Consider the following 18,156-nt stretch of genomic DNA (forward strand, 5'->3'; position numbering starts at 1 on the left):
TAGCCAAAAGGGATGTTTTAGATGTACACTGGGTTTAGTCATCTCTCAAATGCATTACAGTTCATGAAATATGGTTTAACATAGACACAATATACCGGTACACTGCATATCAATAAAATGGTCTTACTTTTCCCTTCAGTTTGCATGTCAGTGGAAAAGACAATTTACTTTTCCACTTGGTCCTGAAGGGCCTCAGGACGACTGTTTTTGTCATCCCAAATGGCTGCATCTTTGAGATTTTGTAACCACTTAATTATACTCACAAATCTGTACTGCTTTGTTGTCCAAATGTGGTCCTGTTGCCTGATTTGTGAGGAGGCTCAGGCACTTAGATGTCTAAGCAGTAGAATTTAAACTCCCAATAAACCATGAGCGCCCCCCCCCATTCTAAACACCAAATGAAAATTGAATTTACAATAAAGGAAGATAGAAACGACACATTTACTCATATTACTTAGAAATTGATCATGCTATAGTCCACACATCTATTTTTCGTGGAAAAATTATAAAGAACTCTGTTGCTAAGAAATTAAAAACATGCATCATAACTGTTTTAGCTCCATCAAAGTGTATCTGCAATTTTCTACTCTTTCAGCAGTTAATAAATATGCTGTTTCTGGAAGTGTTGACAACATAGTTGATGAAGTTTGAGATTTTGTTAGGAAACTGAACAGCTTACTCCCTGGTCCACGTTAAATATCCTAACCTTCATCGATGCTGCTGATACAGTAGAATACAGGTTGACCATTTAAAATAATTTAAAAGCTTCTTTGAGTCTTGCTTGAAGATAAAAGTGCAAATGTATTAAGGAATATATGTATTCCTTATGGAATTAAGTCCTTCTGCTCATTATTTCCATATCTATGGAAACACAGATTCATTAAGCTATACCTAGAGAATCTGGCCAACCCAGAAAGTAGTTAGGGAATTAAAATTAGTTGCTAGGCAGAACTCCTAACTCTCACCTAGGTATATGCACGATAGTGTATTTGAAGCCACAGAAGAATAATAGGAATTCCTTTCTATTTGGAAAGAAGTTTGTGTGTGTGTGTGTGTGTGAAATTAGCTAGAATTACCCAAATGTCTAAGGACATTTATGGCTAACTATTGTGGAAGAATGTCCTACAACAGGATTAGAGCCAAAGTTTCTATTACACAAGTGGAATGGCACTTTTTTTGTACACTGGGGTTGGGGTAATTTGATTCTCAGTCATTCACCCTTCCTACTGCAGACTACAACACTATATTCCATGCTATTTTCAAGGGGCTGCCTAACAACCAGGAACCACATTTCTGGGAGCACAAGGTGTTGTAATGGAAAGGGGAAGGCAGCAAAGACTCATTCTGTGAGTCTGGCTCCCTTTATAGTCCTTTGGACCTAATCCATTATGACTCAGGTGAAAGTTTTTTTCACATTTATAGTGTATATTACATTTATGATTAGTGTGACTGTTTCACAACCAAGTAGCTGAGGAAAGAAAGTTCTCCTTTACCTTGGGATACAATTCTTAGGATACCTCGGGATAGGGATGGACATGAATTGGCTCACTAGCCAAAATTCAACATGAACTTGGGCCGGTTTGGAGCCCCCAAACCAATGTTCGGGGAAGCCCCCTTCCCCAAACATTTACCAGACTTTTGATGACAGTCTAACAGCTGACGGGCGCACCGTCCTTGCTGTTAGATCGAAATGGCTATCGGCTTCCAAGGCAGGGGTATGGGCTCCCAAGGCGGGGGGGGGGGAGCAAAATGGACCAGTGAAATGGCTGGCTGCCATTTCACTGGTCCAGCCATTTCAGCTTAACACCTGACAGGTGCACCCACCCGCTGTTAAGGTTGAAATAGTTGCCAGCCATTTTAACCTAACAGTGGGGTTGGTCCACCTTTTAGCCGTTAGGCTGAAATGTCTGCAAGCCATTAAACCTGTCGTTTTGGTGCAGGGGGGAAGTGAAACAGATGGGTGATCTCTTGCCTTTCTCCCAACTGCGGCTTGCCAGTTCGGTTTGGGGACTTTTGGCTTGGTTTAGGGCCCACCCCAAATCCTGAGTCAGAATTTTTAGGTTCGTGCCCATCTCTATCTTGGGATACTATACTAAAGATATTTCTTATCTTTTAAAGGGGATTAGATTGATTCATGGAGGATAGGTCTAACAGTGGCTACTAGGAATGGTGACTGAGGGGAACTTCCACATTCAGAGATACTAAACCTTTGAATCCCAGAGCCAGGAGGCAATGTCATAGGAAGGTCTCGGCCTCTATGCCCTGTTGTTGGCCTTACAGAAGAACTGGTTGGCCACTGTGAGAGACAGGATTCTGGACTCGATGGATCATTTGTCTGACACAGCAGGGGTCTTCTTATGTTCTTCTTTTTATTTTTTAACTCATAAAGTGTCAGGGTGAGGGCAATACTTTCTGATGATGCCACACAGACAAATGTCATTGAATAGCCAATGAGATTTGGCTACATGAAGATCTCTACAGCAAAATTAATCTCTCATTTTGTGATTTTAAAAAAAGGAACAAATGCTGGTGTGCAGTAGCAGCCAGGACCATACAGGAGCACGTCAATGGATGGTGAGTGAAGGGTCACAACTTTATGAGATTCCCCCCCACCCGTTTCTAGCTTAGAAAATTCCAGAAAAAACTTTCAGTTAATCTGTAATAGAAACCCTCACAGACATATACTTAAGCCAGATATTGCCTTGGCCCCTTTGTATCTCACTTCTTAGAACTAAAATAGCAAAAAGACTCAATATTTTATACATTCAGCATACTCTTGTATTGCTGACTCATCTGAAACACTGAAAAAAATAACAATAACAGAATCGTCTTACCCTTCCCACTTCCACAAGGTTTGTCACCATGACTATGCTTGCTGTATTTTCATGCCAGACCATTCTCCAGAAGTCATATATTGTCTCTTGCATTGGTCCTGAAACAACAAATCAGTCAAAAGGTTACTTCTTCATGCTTCATGAATGAAAGATTACATGTAGATCATTTTTAGGGACAATCTCTAAAGCCTGGCACTGCTAAAGGGAATAACAGATGGTAGGGCACAGTACCTAAACTTACTAATTTGGGTTGTCAAATGCTTGATGGAAATCTAGTTTGTTTCTTGTCAACCAGCCGGTTTCTTGTCAACCAGTATTTAAGTGTTTATTTAAAGGAAGGAAAGTTACCTATTGAATATTTAGAAATTACTTTCCATAATTATCATACCTGAGATTGTGACAAATGAATAGCATTATTGTTTCTGGTAACATTAGAAGAACCACTTCCATCACAGGAAGCTTTCCAACTTTGTTGAGCGGAGTGGTAGAATACAAGCCAGAGTAAGTTACATGAGAAGAGATTCAATTTATTATCCTGGCCTTTTCCAGTTTCTACTATTTCTCTTAGTTTGCACTATTGATCTAATTAGTCTGATTCCTAAATTGCTCTTTCTGAAAGGAGACAGTTTATTATTTTGACATCAGTATGGGAAACAATTTAAATGCCAGGCTTGACAATTATCCTTGCTGAAGAACTTGATGAGTTAAATGAGTCTGAAAAAAGACAACTCTGAGTAGTAGAAAAGAGGAAGAGTCGAGTAGCACCTTAAATACTAACAAAATTTGCGACAGGCTACAAGCTTTCATGAGTCACTGCTCACTTCTTCAGATACGTATCTGATGAAGTGAACAGTGACTCATGAAAGCTCATACCCTGCCACAAATTGTGTTAGTCTTTAAGGTGCTACTCGACTCTTCCTCTTTTCTCCTGCTACAGACAGACTAACACGGATATTTCAGGGCCAGTCTCACAAGCTGAATTTACTTCCAAGTTCATGCAGAATACACAGAAATTTTGCGTATACTTATGTCCAACAAACAAATATGTATCATGCCCCTATTGTGGAAACAGGTACAGACTGGCTATTTAATTGACAGGTACAGTTTCTGGAGGACTGGTGCCCTGGAGGCAGACAAGCTCTTCCTTCCTAAGAGGGTCACCACCTGTTTTTCCTTGGAAGGAGGGCAGTTCAGATGCAGACACAGTGGCCAGTGCCACAGCTGCCCCAGGGCCAACCTCCTCGCAGAGGGGAAGTGACGGTGATCATTGCCTCCTTCTTACAAACATGGCGGTGGCTGCTGTACCTGGGTTGCCTTCTTCTCAAGGAGGAGTGAGTGGGTATGAGGAGGGTGAAGGGGCAGCCACCAGGGCCTCAGAAACTGCAACTTCGGCTGCAGGATTACAAAGCTCAGCCAGAAGTGATATCATATGATATAGGTGGAAAATGTTGTGGGCTTTTCTCCAGGGTCAGTTTCACTTCCCAGCTGTTTCTGCACATGTGACCGGCATGACTAAACGCCGAGGCGCGCAGAACTCTGTTACCTTCCCACTGAAGTGGTACCTATTTATCTACTTGCAATTTCTTGCTTTTGAACCGCTAGGTTGGCAGGAGCTGGGGCCAGAGACAGGAGCTCATTCCATCACACAGCACTCGGGTCTCAAACTGCCGAACTACAGACCTTCCGGTCTGCAGCTCAGTGTCTTAACCTCTGAGCCACTGGAGCAGTAGATATGTTCTGAACATAAATTAGGCCAACTGAATGCCTGATATGCCTTGTACTATATCAGTCCCGCACTTAAAAACCTGAGATATATCCAGACCTTTAAAAAAATAAAAAAATAAAAATAAATTATAGTCTTTGCTAAAAGTATGATAAATGAAATAAGGCATTGTTGGTATGAAGTAAATTAAATTTAAATGGATTAAATTTCAGAATTAACATTTCTGAGAGCTTTCTGCAACATGTGTGTTCATAAGATAGCTCACTGCAATATGGCAAATCTGAAACAGGAAACACTGAAACAAAAGTGATACTCTGTCTTTCTTCCAACACCTTCGCTATAGTATTTTTTTCACCTTGCCATTTCACCTTCTCAGTAAAAAGTCACCCAGAGGCACAGAGAATAAGCAAATATGAAAAACCTATAAATTACCAAAATCCTACCATCCACAGAGAGTAATTTACTGATCTTCTTCACAACAGTAAGCAATTAGTCACTTATTCATGAGAATGCTATTAGTGTATTCATTTGGGGACAAATGGATAAATTTATCAGCCTGCTCTAGCTAACAAATGAGATGCCTTCCTTGAAACATACAATACCTTTTAAATTTTAAAATTAGGGTTGCCTACAGCTGATAAGAAGCTGTGACTGTAATCACTCTTGAAATAAGAATGTTTTTGTAAAATGATAAATGCAAACAACATGCTATATTGCTAACTGCATCTTAAAGCTGATGTGCCCACATCTCAAGAACAATACATTAAAGAATACTATTAAACAAACAAAAAAAAGCCACATGAGCACAGATGTACCATTACTTGTTAAAACTGATTTGCTGTTGATATTCAATCAAAAGCATTTCTAGCTATATGTTCTCTCTCTCTGTGCTAACAAAAAACAGAGAAAGGCAACTACAATTAGGTAGCTATTCTTTGTAGGATTTCTATCACTAGTGGGGGGCTCGGGGAAAGAAAATGACTGGGAGTCCTGGATTAATACATGGGAAACCTGGGTTCATATGCAGTTCACTGGGCGAGCAATAAAAGCAATGCCTAAAACCCAAGTTAACAGAAATGGGGTAACATTGCTCTGTATCAATGTCTCTGTAATGACACCGAAATTTTGGTTTACGGCACTACAATAGGCATGTCCCTTCCTATTTATTTTCTAACATATTTACATATATTCTGTAGTAATTTTGGGCCATCCAGTGCAATATGCTAAAGGCCAATTTTGATTGGACTTAAGCTTGCATTACTGTGTGCAGGACTGTGCCATTAATCTTCAGTGAACTGTATTTCTTGTGTAAATTTATGTATTCTGGGGACATTAGTCATAGATCATGCCACAAAAAGGTCCTATCTGTTAACATGAAAAAAGTAAAAGATGAAAAATAATTTAGTTAAAACTAAGAATCCCCATGGCTCTGGATGTAGTTGGATCAAACTTTTTCTCAGAGATAATTCATTGTTACCCCCTCCCAATCAATTTCTGCAGTCATGCAGACTTTCTTCTAGGAATGAGTGATGAGAGAAATGCTTTTCTTTAGAATGTCAGTGATGCCCTTTTCAGTGTTACTTGCTATTGCTACAGAAAGACAATGGTAATTAAAACAACCTAGGGGAAGAGAAATTGAGTGGAAAGTTTGTTATAGAATTATTTTAACTGTTCCCATACTACAGAAATTGGCCAAAACTTTTTTGGACCCAGGAAATTCATGACCCTGAACTGCATGTCTTATAAAGTAATTCTCTTCTATCCTATTTTTCTTTTCTACCTGACATTTTTCAAATTATTTTTTGACATCTGAATAAATTATTGCTCTGTCACTTGTCTCCAGACAGAGTTGAAAAGCATTAAAGGGTAAGAAGGGGTACAGAATTTATTGTCATCAAGAGATGAACAATCTGATTCCAAAGATCCAGGATAGGAAGAAAGATACACTATAATCACTAAGGGAACCACAATTATAAAGGTTTACAGGAAGTACATTGCATTAGAACCTTCATTAATTTCAATGGGCCCAAATTGCACGCAACGCTATCCCTAAAATAAGTAGAATGTGCTTTGCAGAGTATTTGATGTATTACCCATTATTCTTTGCTATTTCTAGAAAACAAAAAAAGAAAAAAATGAAACAAGCTTATGATAATTCAAATACAAAACTATCTAGCGCTGCTATATACTATACTAAGCACTGTTGACTTAGTACATTTTAGTTAATATACTGTGTTCTGCTTAACAAACTAATTTCTGTTATAGGCCCCGGTCACACACGAGGATTTGGGCCGGGAGAGGGACGGAACGGATGCGCAGCAAATGGGCGCGATCCCACGGCAACATCTGGGAAGCGTTGCCTGCCCGTCACCGATCCATCCCTCCCGCCCAAAACCCCGCACCAAAAAACAACCACCTACCTGGGTGGGTCATCCGGAAAGGCTGCGGCAAGTGCGGCCGTGGGATCGCTGGCGCGTCCTTTCGCCGGCACATCCCTGGCTCCTGGCCGAACTGCGCATGTGTGAGCATGCGCAGTTTGCCAGCCTCCCCCTCCCATCGTTGCTTTCTCCCCGGCATCTGATTGTGCCGGGGAGCAACGATGCCGCAGCTCAGGGGATCCATGGGATCCCGCCGCGGCGTCTCTAGTTTGGTGCGGCTCAGATTAGCTGCACTTCGGCCGTCGTTTTTCCTGCCGTGTGGCAGGGACCATAATTGATTAAAATATATATTTCAACAGAACCAAAGTTTTAATATTTTAAAGAGACAACAGGTTATCTGAACTAATTGACACAATAATCTGTTACTTTGATTTTGCACCATGAAAGTAAATGGAAAGAAAACTGAAAGATGAGGTAAAATTCAGGTGGGGAAGCCGTGTTAGTCTGAAGCAGCAGAACAAAGTTTGAGCCCAGTGGCACCTTTAAGAGCAACAAAGTTTTATTCAAAGTGTAAGCTTTCATGTGCAATACACACTTCTTCAGACAAATGGAATAAGATCTCCTCAAGGGTTATTTACAGGAAAAAAGAAGGTAGGGGGCAGCCATTAGGAGGGGCCACTCAGAGCCAAGATGCATATGCAGAGCTGAAATTGGATCAGGTGGCCAGTAAGATCAATGGATAGCAGCAAATTAGCACGTAAATGCAAGAGTTAACAAAAAGATGTGAGAATGACGCTAGAGATGAGGTGTAAGTGAAATAAAAACTAAGAAACAGAGAGAAGACAAGTAATAGTAGATGTTGTGATGGTGGCAGTGATGGTAGTGAGACTGAGTTAGGAAAGAAACATCAAGAAACAGGATAGATCTCAAAACGTGAAAAAGACTGATAGGTAGAAATCTGGAAACTCCACTTTTGCAAGGTGTTAATCTGGCCTCAATAAACCATTTAATTTGTATCAGTTAAACTTTGGAGTCTGTGTCTTTCTGCTGATAACAGCCTTTTCCCACTGGAGTGATAAGCACCCTAACTGATAGAGGTTTCCTAGCTGAGAAAGCCTAATTAACACAAGGGATAGTAATCACTGGTACAATGCTATTTTCCCTGAGAATAAGAGAGCTGTAAAATGTTAAACAGAATCATGGTGTCCAGAGGTGTACTTAACTCACTTTGCTGTAGAGGCCAAACTGCCACTACATACAGCCTTGAGTATCCACTGAAAAAGGAAATAAATTAGCAGCTGAATTCCAGATCTGCCAATTTCACATATAAAACACTGCAGTGTGGGGACACAAAGATCACCAGCACAGTGATTGAAATAACACAATCTAAGTAATTTAATTAAAAGTTTGGGAATGCTGCTTCCTTAATGTAACCTTTTGGAACACCAGAACTGTTAATTAGCTAATCTCTACGGACAGTTTCCACAGCATGTGGCTCAATTTATATGCAAAATTACTGGATTACTAATTTTCTGCTAACCCAGTGATCTGATTGGCTAATTACCCATTTTACCCATAAGCACAGGGTATACCTTATTTTAACCATGCTGGATTTCTGCAGAACACTTGGGATTTAACACCCAGCAACTGCAAGTTAGCTCAAAAATTACTGAAATTTGAGATATGCCATACTAATTCAGAAAAATAAATTAGAAAAGAGTGACTGCTCAGCTAAATCTTAAAGTCTTTGATAACTGTTTCACATCAGTCTGATAGTTCTAATATTTACTGATGCCTTCCTGAAGTCATAGAACAAAAAAGCTTCTGCCATATTTCAGGTATACAAAACAAATATTAAAACACACCCTGTTAAATTTAGCAAAACATGTTTCCTACCAATGGTTTTAAAACTGCAGCAAAACCATGTTAAATGACAATGCATTCTTCTTCTTGTATTGCAGTGGAATTAACTGTATATAGTCTTCAATTCATCTGGGAATCTGGTCACAAATGGTATTATACATGTTTATAAAGTTCTGCTTGACTTGTAACTGCAATGCCAAGCAAATGAACTGAACCATTTTAACTGCATAGCTTGGATAAGTTTGTTCAGAAAACAGAACTGAGAGTATCTGTGCTGAAATGAGATTTGGGAACTAGTAATCTCTTAAAACCTTAATCCATAAACCAATGCACATGGAATGAAATTCAGGTATATAAACAACAATAATCCAATAAGCTTCTACCCTTGTGACCAAGTTAAGATTTGGATATCACCCATGTTATAATTTTAGCAGTGGTTTATATTGGTTGGGTAGAAACTAGGGGTGTGCATTTGGCTGTATCTGAGCGAAAAAATACCCCAAAATACCTTACTGTCATTTTGGGGGAATTTTAAAAGCCGAATACAGATCAGAGAATCTGAATGGCTACCAGTATAGCTGGTTCCGAATAAAGACTATTTTTTCCAGCTTTTTTCCAGGTATATTCGGCTATACCAAACAGCTGGTGGTGAAGAGGTTTAAAAGGCTACCAAGATAAGTTCCAGTTCTCTCCTCTAGGGCTCTTTCCTGCCTTTTGATCTGGTTCCCAGGGCAACAGGAGGGAGGGGGAAGAGGCATCTCTGCAGCCCAATGGCGAAAGCACCTTAGGGGGAGCTGTAGTGCCTTAGAGCCAATCACTGCGATGCTGTGGCAAGGTGGTTGGCTTCCAGTGTGAAGTCCAACTAAGTAACTACCTTGCTTTCCCCACAATTTCCCAGGGAACAGGAAGGAGGAGGGGAAGGAGCAGTGGATATTTGGCAAATAGGATTTCAGGTTAGGGGAACACTGCTCTTTAGCCAATCACATAAGTTTGTTCTTTTTTTGAAATTCTTCTGTGCAAAGAGCATAAAGGCAAGAGAGGTTTGGAGAGTGTGTGCTCCCCCTAAGGTGCTTTTACCATTGGGCTGTAGAGATGCCTCTTCCTCTCCCTCCTGTTGCCCTGGATACCAGAGTTTTTTTCAGCTTTTTCAGGTATATTTGGCTATACAGAATAGCTGCTGGTGGAGAGGGTTAAAGGGCTACAAAGTGAAGACAGCAACTAGTTTGACTGAAAAACATTTTTTAAAAAGTTTTCTTATTTTACTGTTAGTTATCCTTGGTGAGTGGTAGGTTGAGGGGCAGGTGAGGCCTTGCTTTCATCCCCTCTTCCTCAGCTCGTGCAAATATGACCCTCTTGGCCTGCATGCACGCAACTCGCTGGGAGAGCTTGGTTCTCCAGTGAAGGAGTGTGTCGGCCCACTTGGCAAGTCACACATGGTCACCAACATGCAGACCTTCTATTGTGTGAGAGGCTGAAGTTGGGTCTCAAGTCCATCTTGCAGCATTTTCACCAGTGCGCATACTGCTGGAACCACCTCCACCACTAGGCAGCATCCCCCCCCCCCGCACCTACCACCACGATGACCTGTGAGATGGCACTCATCGGGTGAATACTCAGCCCCTCTGGGAGTGGTAGGCACACGAGACGCGACACAGTGGCTACAATGGTGAGGTAGTACCTTGCGGAGCCCTACGAGTCACAGGCCAGCAGTCCGCTGAGCTACTGGGCCATGAAGGCGGCAGTCTGGCTGGACTTCTCTACCATGGCCCAGAGGCTCCTCTCATGCCCTCCAATGAGTGTGCAGAGTGAGCAGTTTTTTCCCCATGTGGGCGTCATTGTCAGCTCACATCACTCATGGCTGTTCCCCTGGACAGTTGAGCAGTTGGTCTTCCTGAAGGTCAACTTGCCACTGTCTGGCTACCCGGTCCTGGACTCTGAGGGTGACTGAAGTGAGCATGTACTTGTGCCTGCATCCTCTCTCAGTCTGTGCTGACAAGTGGGGGCAAAATGCTCTTCCCAAAATTAAAATGAGACTAGAAAGAAGTAGCAGGGCCATTAACCAGTTGAACTGGCACGGAAATGCTCCACCAATCTCCCCATTGCAATTCGGAATCCATCTGAACCAAAATACCTCTACAGAACCCTGGTAGGAGTGCAGCAGAGGGTGATGCCGAAGGTGGTGTGCTCACAAGTTCACTCGTTGAGTCACCAGCCACCCCAAACCAAAATGGCATGCTGAAATTAAAACAGCAGCCCAAAAACTGTTCTTCATCTTGATGGATATGAAAGGGGTAGAGTAGCTTAGTGAGACCAGTGTGCCAAACAGAATTCAGCAGAACCCACAGGAGCACCATAAATAAGGACGCTAAGTTGCTGTGGAACATTCTTCTTTGAGGAGGTAGGAGATGGGAAAGGGAGAGCCTGTGATGACGGGCAGCTGCAGCACTTAGGCTAAGGCTCATCCGCTGAGGCAGTGATGGTTGGTGTGTCCTGCTCCTGCAGAGAGAAGGAGGATCTGGGTGGATACAACCCCCTCCCTCTCACTGTCTGAGGCCTTCCTGGGAGAAATGGTGTATAAGTTTTCTCTGGGTTTGCCCTTGGCTTTGGAAGAAAACAAAATATTACTGGGCTTCTTTGTATTGGGCTTGCCTTGGTTCAGGTGGGCTAACAAAAGTGCCTGCCCACCCTGCACTTGTGAGTGTTCTGCTGGGCTTCTACTGCCCTTGCTTCTTAAAAAAAAACCTGGTGGGATTCTCTGGTGTGACATTGGTTAGTTCTGTTGGGTTTGCACTGCTGCCACACTGGCACTGGGTTGTGCTACTGGGCCCTATTGCACTGGTTCTGCTGTCCTTGCAACCCCCCTCTCCCATACTGGGATTATGATTCTGTGGTTGACATCAGTCCTATTGAGCTGGCATTTGCCACAATGGCACGGGTTCTGTTGCTGGCCACTAGTAAGTTGGCAGTGGGTTCTGCTGGTAGGCTCTAGTAGGCTGGCACTGAGTTTTGCTGCTGGGCACTAGTACACTGCACTGGTTCTGCTGTCCTTGAAGAAATGTCCCCCAGTCTCTACTTCAGAGATTCTCAGATTTGACCTTAGTCATGTGGGTTTTGATGCTGCCACAGTGGCACTGTTTCTGCTGGGCACACTGCACTGGTTCTGCTGATGGCCTTGCAAAAAGCCCCCCCCCCTCAATTTCTACTGCAGAGATCCTCTGGAACATTCTGTGGACTTGTATTGCCTTGCTATCCCTCTCCCCTTGGAAACAATGGAGGATGAGTGCCAATTGAATTGGAACCCCTGGTCCAATTCTTTTGACACTTGGGGTTTCTTTTGAGGAGAGGCTCCAGCAGCTACATTGCACATTTGTCGCCTCTGCCTCACCCCCCCCCCCCAACCTTTGAATATATCCCAGGATAGATTTGCCCTTGATTTTAATGGTCCCCATAGGGAATAATGGAGCTGCGGTGGCTCAAGTGGTTAAGATGCTGAACTGCAGGCTGTGGAAGGTCAGTAGTTCAGCAGTTCGAGACCCGGGTGCCGCATGACGGAGTGAGCTCCCGTCTCTGGTTCCAGCTCCTGCCAACCTAGCAGTTCGAAAGCAAGAAATTGCAAGTAGATAAATAGGTACCACTTCGGTGGGAAGGTAACAGCGTTCCGTGCGCCTCGGTGTTTAGTCATGCCGGCCACCTGACCATGGAAACGTCTTCGGACAGCGCTGGCTCTTCGGCTTTGAAACAGAGATGAGCACCGCAACCTTAGAGTCGGATTCGACTGGCTTTCGAGCAAGGGAACCTTTACCTTTACCTATAGGGAATAATGGACCTGAAAATATTTGGAAATCCCAACTATTTACCAAATAGATTTTGGAATGTTGGGAAATCTCAACTTTTTAAAAATTCAATATACCCAAATCTGGGGGGGGAAAGTTTTTCCCCCCTGCACACTCCTAGTAAAAACTGTTAACAAGAAAGAACAGATAATTAGAACAGTTTTTATAAATTCTGGCATTTAATGGATTCAATTTTATCATAACTCCCCACAATATTTTTAGGGAGGGAAAGGAAGTACATTTAGCAAATTAAATGAATGTTCCTCCCCCCAAGAAACATGGGTAAAAAGGCACTTTCAGTTTTTCGTTAGTCTATTGAAACCTAACTCACAACTAGGATTCAATTGAAATATTACACAGTATTGTAGTATGAAAACCCTGGATTGGCTACTTGTCTAAATTTGCTATTTTTTAAAACTTTCTCTCTCAAATTTATGTTTTCAACTAAATATGTACATGTGAATTTTAATAGATTAATTGATTGACCAATGTATGATTATATCTGCATTAAACTGTATGTTAATAGAACAATAGTTCTGAAGAAAATAGCATGCATTTGTCATTTTTCTGTCAAGTATGTACATGCCTCATTAGTCACTCTCTTATAAGATGTATTACTTCCTGTGTGAGATGCAAGGAAGAATGCCTCTTCCCAAATGGCACCTGGGCATCTTCAATTTTTATAAGTACTAAAAATAATTAGCATTTAAAAACATTATTGTCCAACTAATTAGACATCCTTTTTACTTGATCAAAAGGTTTCTCATGAATTAACCTAACCATTTAATGAATGACATATTAGAGCCCTAATACAAAACAATACCACGGACCGGGGGGGGGAGGGGAAGAGTGGGGGGGAAACACATAATCAGGGAGAATATCTACTAACAATAAAAGTACTTAATCACAGCTTCTAAATATGAATATAATTTGAATATTTAATTTGTAAAAAATTAGTCAAAGCAATCCCAGTTCAAACTGTATCTTGTAAAACTTTAATAGATGGATTGAAGTATTGTTCTGATGAGGAAGGGCTAATGACTTTGGGGTTTCTGAGTTTAGAGGAGATATCTGAGGACACAGGATTTATAGAATTTCAGAGTAATTTATAAAGGTCAAAGTTTTTGGCCTTGGCACTTAATTGGTAAACATTTTCCCCTGAACAATCATCATAGTGACAGAGGCCTTAACATTAAACTGTTCTCACTTATAATGACCTATCAAAACTGCCAATCATTCTCAAACACTTTCACACTAAATTCTTTCTTTTTTCCTTTAAAAACATATATGCTGTCCTTCCAATAGCTCAGGGTGTTTTACAAAAAAAAAGGTACTTCAACCAGATTTATACACAGTTCCCTATAAAACAGGGAATGACATAAAGAAAATCAGCCTGACATAAAACTACAGTTGTTCTGAGAAAAACAACATTATCCAAATGCTCTCTAATACAGAACTGATTTATGGGCCTTTCTGGAGGCTGGTAGGGATGGAGTCTATATCACCGTTTCAAGAAGTCCATTCTATAAGGTGGGGAATGTGGGGACAGCAGTGGAGAAGGCAGCCTCTGCTCTAGCTTTGTTTAGTAATAATATGATTGTCCCACATTTTGAAGCATTTATATGGAGCCTTATGTTTTCTTCGCATGCTTTTCTATAATCCTATGATCCATTGCTGTACATGGTCTACAGTACATTTATGAGGCAATCCTGTGGATTTGTCCACTACATTAAAAATTCAAATTCTGTTAATTTTCATGTAACCTGTTGAAATATACTGGGGTTATCCACTAAATCCCTTTGTTGAGCTCCTTGAAACCAATGCTTACCTATCCACTGCATATTATTAAGCATATGGTTAATTGGCATACAATTTTTTCCTACAAAATCTTAAAAAAAATAATTATTTTGCTATTTGTCCAGTCCGTAAAATATTTTCTTTTGTCTCTCATTTAGGAAAAAAAGCTTGACCCAGATATGGAGCTAAAGGAGATGTTGTCTATATTAAATTTTCAGACCATGATTGGTAAATCATCATTTTTCTATTTAAGTAAGTTATTAATCTTTCTTCATTTGGGGTGTATTATTACACTAGAGATAATATTTTAAAGAAGTATGTAATGTAAACCTGTTTTCAGCGGACTGGATTCAGTGGTTCCCTGCTGCAAAGTGAGCAATGTCCTGTGGAGGGAACGGATCCTTCCACTGGAGGAAAGACATTTTCGTCCAATGAAAGGAGGTTTCCTCCAGCAGAGGATCCCTATCTTAGCAGAAGAGAACTGTTGGTGGATCTTAGCAGCTCTATGAGTAGAAGAAAAGAATAACAAGAGTTTTGCAACACAACGTCACATCTTAGGATGGCAATAACATGTTAACTGGCTCAGCTAGAACTTAGGAAAGAAGTATTAACAGAGAAATCTAGAACAAACCCAGTTGATTCCTTTAAACTGTGCAACTAAGAAATTAGGTTAGATCATGTAGATGATTTCTGCTGATGGAAAGGGGGTAATTTTTGCCAATCCCCTCTCCCAATGCAGATCCCCAGCTACCCCCTCATACTGTTCCTGAGGGCCCCCTGGGGGGGGCATTTTGAGCTGCAGCAAAGAGGGAGGCAAGGAAGCTGCACTGCACTGACAGAAATCCTTCCATCAGTACAAATGTTCAGCAACAAAGATCATGGGTAGTGAATTGATATGGTCTGCCGAGAACTCTAAAAACTGTTATTTTTCAAAATTAATATGCCACCACAGTTTCCATCTGAAGGACGGAAGCGGGACAAAAAAGTGTTCTTTATATGTGCTGGGTTTGCAACTTGAAGCAAACAATTTCAAACCATATTTTGCTTTATATAATTTAAGTAGAACTTTTGGCTGGAAATCTGTATTTGTATTTTGAAAGCCCTTACTGTAATTCTTTTCAACACATATGGCAATAGGTAGAGAAGGACATGAAAGAGATTATTATAGTGGCAGGCCATGTGAGTATTCAGATGTCCAGAAGACATGCTACTCAAAAACCCACTCTTTCACTGTTCTCTTATAACAGCCTGACAATATTCACTGACTACTTACAGCTTAGAATAAAAAAAATAACCACTAACAAATTAGACAATTGTATAGTCACACATTTTTTTTGATGTAAATGGATTTTAAAGAACTATTATCAATTGAAAAAGGCCAGACAGCCATTTAAAAATTATGCCTGCCTGCTCTTTCTACATGATCCATTGCACTGAAACAACACCAGAGAGTTTTACTACAAGGAAGAGCCAGGTGCATACTCTGTCTGGCAGTGCCAATTACTGCAGATCACCAAAAGCCTTCATTAGTGGCAATTTCAGCCTATTATAGCAACTGTACAGAAGAAAAATAGAGTCTAATTTTCTAACCCAAATTGCAGGTTTTGAATTTATTGCACTTAAAATATAGTTACATGGCTTCTTGATACAGAATTAGGTAAAACACTTTTGCTCATCTTATACTGGTGCCCTAATCAACCTGAATAGGAAGGGGCCAAATGCTTGCTCATTTGCAAGTTGAGCCTTGTAAGTCTGGTTCACTTGGAGTACACTAAAACAGTAAGAAATAAATGATTATGCAAACCTTCGGCTTTGTTAAAATCCAGATTGGTAGCCTATTGCAAACCGATTATACTTGCCACTATTTAGTGGCATCCAATTACATTTGCTCATTAGCACTTGATATGTTGAATGGAGCTGAAGAAGAGCACTAGGACAATTAAATACCAATCTGACCCACTCCACGGGGATTTGGAACTAAATTCTGTAATGTGTTTTCTGCCCGGTAGAGTATAGTGCAACATACACCTACACAAAGAGAGGAAGGGACTGGGTAATGAAAGGCTGACAAAAGAATGATGGTGTAATATTTTACAGGAAATATCTTAAAAGTCCAGTTTGCATGTTTAGGCCATACATTTACAGTTTTTAAAACAGATATGCTTTCCAAAATACTATGAAAAGCCCTAGAGTGACTTCAGTGTCTTCTTCAGTTGCCAATTTGTGACTGAAGATGATAGAGGCAAAGGCAATAGGGTGGCATGAATTAACCTCAGCTCTCCCCACCTAATCTGATTACACTAAGAGAGCAATCCTAAACAGGTCTACTCTGAATTCTACTAGTCGAATAGGGCTTACTCTCCCAGGAAACTGTCCTTAGGACTGTGCTTAAAGCATATTAATGGACACATTTCTTTCTGCCTTTGCAACTAGTTTTCATCCAAAGCAATTTCCATTATTACCAGTGATGGGGTGGGTATAATGCCATAGAGTCCATCCCCCAAAGCAGCCATTTTCTCCAGGGGAACTAATCTCTGCAGTCTGGAGATCAATTGTAATTCTCGGAGATCTCCAGGCCCCACTTGGACATTGGCATCCCCGGTGGTAGGGAACTCTTGTCACTGAGGCAAAAGAGGTGGCAGGGAAAGCTTCCTTGGATCATTAGCTACTATAGCCTTACCAAGTTCTGTTGGTAATGTGTTTGACCTAACACATGCCTAAGGAACAGTCTCCACAAGGGAGGCCTTCTCATGTTCTTGATTACAGCAAGGCCTGAAAAAGGAAAGGCCTGGAATACCAAGTTTTGAAACCAGTAATTGTCAAGTAGCCCTGTCATGGGTCTGGAATGTGGGGGGTTTCTCCTCCTCATTCTCAGCTCTACCCTGTCCAGCCACTGTGCGCTATCTCAGGCTTGACTTTGGAGTCTCCAGCTGCAATTACTCGGCTGAGAACCCAACGGCTTTTTGCTTAGAGTGTTTGCTTGCTTGTCTTGCCGCGCGCGCGAAATATAACCATTGGCTTCTGCTCATTGGGGGGGATGTTTGATTTCACTATTAGTCAGAGGCCCCTATACCAAAGGCTATTCCTGACACAAGCTGTATATGTGATTCATTAGTACTGGATCCGTCAATAAACACTTATCTTCTTATGAAGCCTTGTGTGGTGTGACCCTGACAGTAATTTAGTAAATTACTGCAACACCAGTAAATCAAGCCTAAATTGTTTCATTTTATGAAAGATGATTTTAAATTAAAACAGGAAATCCCATCATTATATTAAAAAAGAAAAGACTACAGAAGTAATAACTTGCCCCTAACTGTAAGCGTTAATCCCTACATAGAGCTGTAGTAGCGGTGATGCTTTAACAGTATTGTTCAAAATTGGCCCCGGTCACACGGAAGGTTTTGGCCCAGGAGAGGGACAGATTGGGGGCGCAGCAAACGGGCGTGATCTTACCACAACATCTAGGAAGCGGCGCGCACCCGTTCCCGATCCGTCCCTAAAACCGGAAAACCCGCTGCAAAAAAGAACCACCTACAGAGGAGGACTTACCTGGAACGCCGCATCAAGTGCGGCCGTGGGATCGCCGGCGTGCCCGTCGTCCGGAGCAATCCAGGCTCCCGGCCGAGCTGCGCATGCGCACACATGTGCAGTTCGGCTGTCGCGCTCTTTCTTAAGTGGCTTCCCCCCCGGCATCTGATCGTGCCGGGGAGGAACTGCGCGGTGGC

General features: G+C 41.5%; 1 protein-coding gene across 1 annotated transcript in view; it reads right to left on the reverse strand.

Moving 5' to 3' along the window:
- PTPRM (protein tyrosine phosphatase, receptor type M) overlaps positions 1-18,156 on the reverse strand; it is a 509,160-nt gene that overhangs the window by 58,763 nt on the left and 432,241 nt on the right. The window contains exon 23 of the mRNA XM_015406598.1: positions 2,835-2,932. Within this exon, the coding sequence (XP_015262084.1) occupies positions 2,835-2,932 (98 nt within the window). The remainder of the gene's footprint in view (positions 1-2,834; positions 2,933-18,156) is intronic.

The sequence above is a fragment of the Gekko japonicus genome, unplaced genomic scaffold (genome assembly GCF_001447785.1).
Source record: "Gekko japonicus isolate JY-2015 unplaced genomic scaffold, Gekko_japonicus_V1.1 scaffold138, whole genome shotgun sequence".
In the NCBI taxonomy this organism is placed as follows: Eukaryota; Metazoa; Chordata; class Lepidosauria; order Squamata; family Gekkonidae; genus Gekko; species Gekko japonicus.